The sequence below is a fragment of the Cynoglossus semilaevis genome, chromosome 6, assembly GCF_000523025.1.
Source record: "Cynoglossus semilaevis isolate Cse_v1.0 chromosome 6, Cse_v1.0, whole genome shotgun sequence".
NCBI classification, from domain to species: domain Eukaryota; kingdom Metazoa; phylum Chordata; class Actinopteri; order Pleuronectiformes; family Cynoglossidae; genus Cynoglossus; species Cynoglossus semilaevis.
The window spans coordinates 2,198,886-2,201,370 of NC_024312.1; the positions used below are offsets into that span (position 1 = coordinate 2,198,886).

Sequence of the window (2,485 nt, forward strand, 5' to 3'; positions counted from 1 at the left end):
TTACATTTGGGTTACATAGGCAGTACATAGGCAGCCGTCTGCTGCAGGGGTAGTATTGTAATTCCTCAACAAAAAAAACTAAAAATACAATAGGTATGATAGGTGGCACCAACCACAATCTTGCCTCAGATGCAAAAATAGCTCTAGCCGACTCCGGTACCAACAGTTAGTAGAGTTTGTAGTTGGGATAAAAAGGTATCAAACAGTTACGAACGAACAGAACGTCAGGTGTTGAGTGAACGGTACCTGTGGCGTTGAAGCAAAAAGCAGCAAATTTTCTCATGGCCAATGTGTACCACACCGCCACCCCTCTCAGTCCCATTCCACATTTGTCGTTCGGCGTAATCCGAGGTATAACGGCGAACTTCTCTTCTACCCAGCCATATCTGTACAAATGATAGACAACTGTGGTGTGTTTTCTCTGTGAATGTTGTTGCAGAGGATTTAGAAGTTGACAAACGTTTGTCCTTGTGTTCCTGTTGGCTGAGACATGGTTATCACGGCTCTGAAGTCACAGCTAAACAACACTGTCTCTCAGGCCTACTTGCATGTTTCCAGTCCTCGCCTCATCGCTCGCTCCATCTGGGCTTTGGTTGCTATGGTGGTATTCAGTAACAGACAGGCAGCTTTGGCAGACGTGTAGTCAAACGTGTACGTGTCTCCTTCGATGAGCATGAATACGCCAGCAACTGTGTTGCCTTGACTGACCCCTGCAATTAAATGTTTTTAAAAAATCACTTGACAGCTTTATTCTGTCGTTTCTTTCAGACAGGGATGAAAACATTCCAAAATTTAAGTTGATAAAAATTAATGATATTCACAAGTCAAGTGTTTACTTGTAAGAGTTTGTTTATTTAATCAATAAAAAAACTTCCAGACAGATTTTAATGTTGCAGCTCGTTCTGCACTGCAGGTTTGACAACACTGGACAATAAAACATTCAAAGTTATGGCAATGCTTTAAAAAGTGCGATATTTACAGTTACAGTTTGCCAAAATAAGGTTAGTGTTATTAAAACACGACAGAAATGACCCAAGATGTGAAAAATAAACACCAAAATGCTACAAGCTAGTGAAAAATAAGTTAAAACTGAACAAGGTTGACTACAATACAGCTGAGTTAGCAAAACGTACAACAAAAAAACATTAGAAAAGATACCCATAACTTTGCCTGGAAATAAAATACACGAATGAACAAAACAAAGTAAAGACATCCAGGATTTCTACTGTAATTCCTCGACTCCACTGTTTTTTCTTTCTCTCAAATCTGATTCTAATATAGATCTGAGTTGACCAGAATATTAAAAGTCAATTCTGCCTACTTCAGCTACTGTTGCATTAATTCAAATATACCATGTGCAACACAAACGTTCCACTCTGAACCAAACACTCACCTGTTTTGGAGGTAGGAATCACAGATGCAAAGCACAGAAAGAAAATCTCACAGAAAAACCCAAATTGTGTCATGTTTGGTATAAAAAGGTCCAAACTGCTTTGGATGAAAGTAAACAACCAGATAAACCCAAGTCCAGTGAACTGGCTGCTAAAAACCAAGAAGTTTGATTGGACGAGAAGAGGAAACAGGAAAGGTGTGGGTCAGGGCTGCTGCGTGACCTGTGCTGAGACAAGACCCACGTAGACCTTCACAGTCACACTGGTGTTTGGTCTGGGCTGCTGGTTCTCAAACCGTTACTACTCCGTACCACCTGAGAAATCTCTGAGTACCAACGTTAGAATACAGCAGCAGCAGAGACCCTGTTAGCTGTTAGCTGTTAGCTGTTAGCTCCTACCACATGGGAGAGATGTTTATAAATGTTTGTGTTTAAATGTTCTATTAATTTTGTTTCAGATTTATTCAACTGAAAATGTAAACGTGAAAATAAGAATTTTCCCCCGTACCACTGATACCACAGTTTGGGGGGGGGGGCGGGGAACCACAGTTTGAGAACCACTGGTTTAAGCAATTACAGGCCGTAATATGTTATGTTAAGACTTAAGGAACACTAACATCTTCAAATGCAATTGGTATTTCCCAGAAACAATAAAGTAGAATGTCAGGAAGTATTCCGCTTCTTTGTTCGTCGACTCCAACAGGAAGAAAACTACTTCCTATATCTTGTTTGTTTGATTCATTCTTTTACTTTCAGAATGAGACCTCTCTGTTCTGTTCTGGTCCTGTTCTGGTTTTGTTCTAGTTCTAGTTCTGGTTCTGGCTTTGTTCTGTTCTAGTTCTGGTTCTGGTTCTGTTCTGGTTTGTTCTGTTATGGTTCTGTTTTTTAGCTAATAAGCCCATCACAGATTAGTAGGTAATAATGTCACATCACTAAAACAACAACAACAACAACAACAACAACAACAAAGCCCAGCCTCGACTCAGGACTTTCTTGATCTTTAACCACATACTGCTGATATATAAGGATGTTATTCAAATGTTGACTAAACACACGATCATCACTCAGCTGCATGTAGGGGATTGAACCAGTGAA

The 2,485-nt window shown here is 40.0% G+C and overlaps 1 protein-coding gene across 1 annotated transcript in view; it reads right to left on the reverse strand.

Annotated features, from left to right (window-relative positions):
* Window positions 1-1,871, reverse strand: part of LOC103379574 (integumentary mucin C.1-like) — a 5,352-nt gene extending 3,481 nt beyond the window's left edge. Inside the window, exons 1-3 of the mRNA XM_025056309.1 lie at window positions 1,394-1,871; window positions 545-710; window positions 247-386 (exon numbers count right to left, since the gene is read on the reverse strand). Coding sequence (XP_024912077.1) covers window positions 247-386; window positions 545-710; window positions 1,394-1,466 — 379 coding nt within the window. The 5' untranslated portion in view covers window positions 1,467-1,871. The remainder of the gene's footprint in view (window positions 1-246; window positions 387-544; window positions 711-1,393) is intronic.
* Window positions 1,872-2,485: the final 614 nt, after the last annotated feature.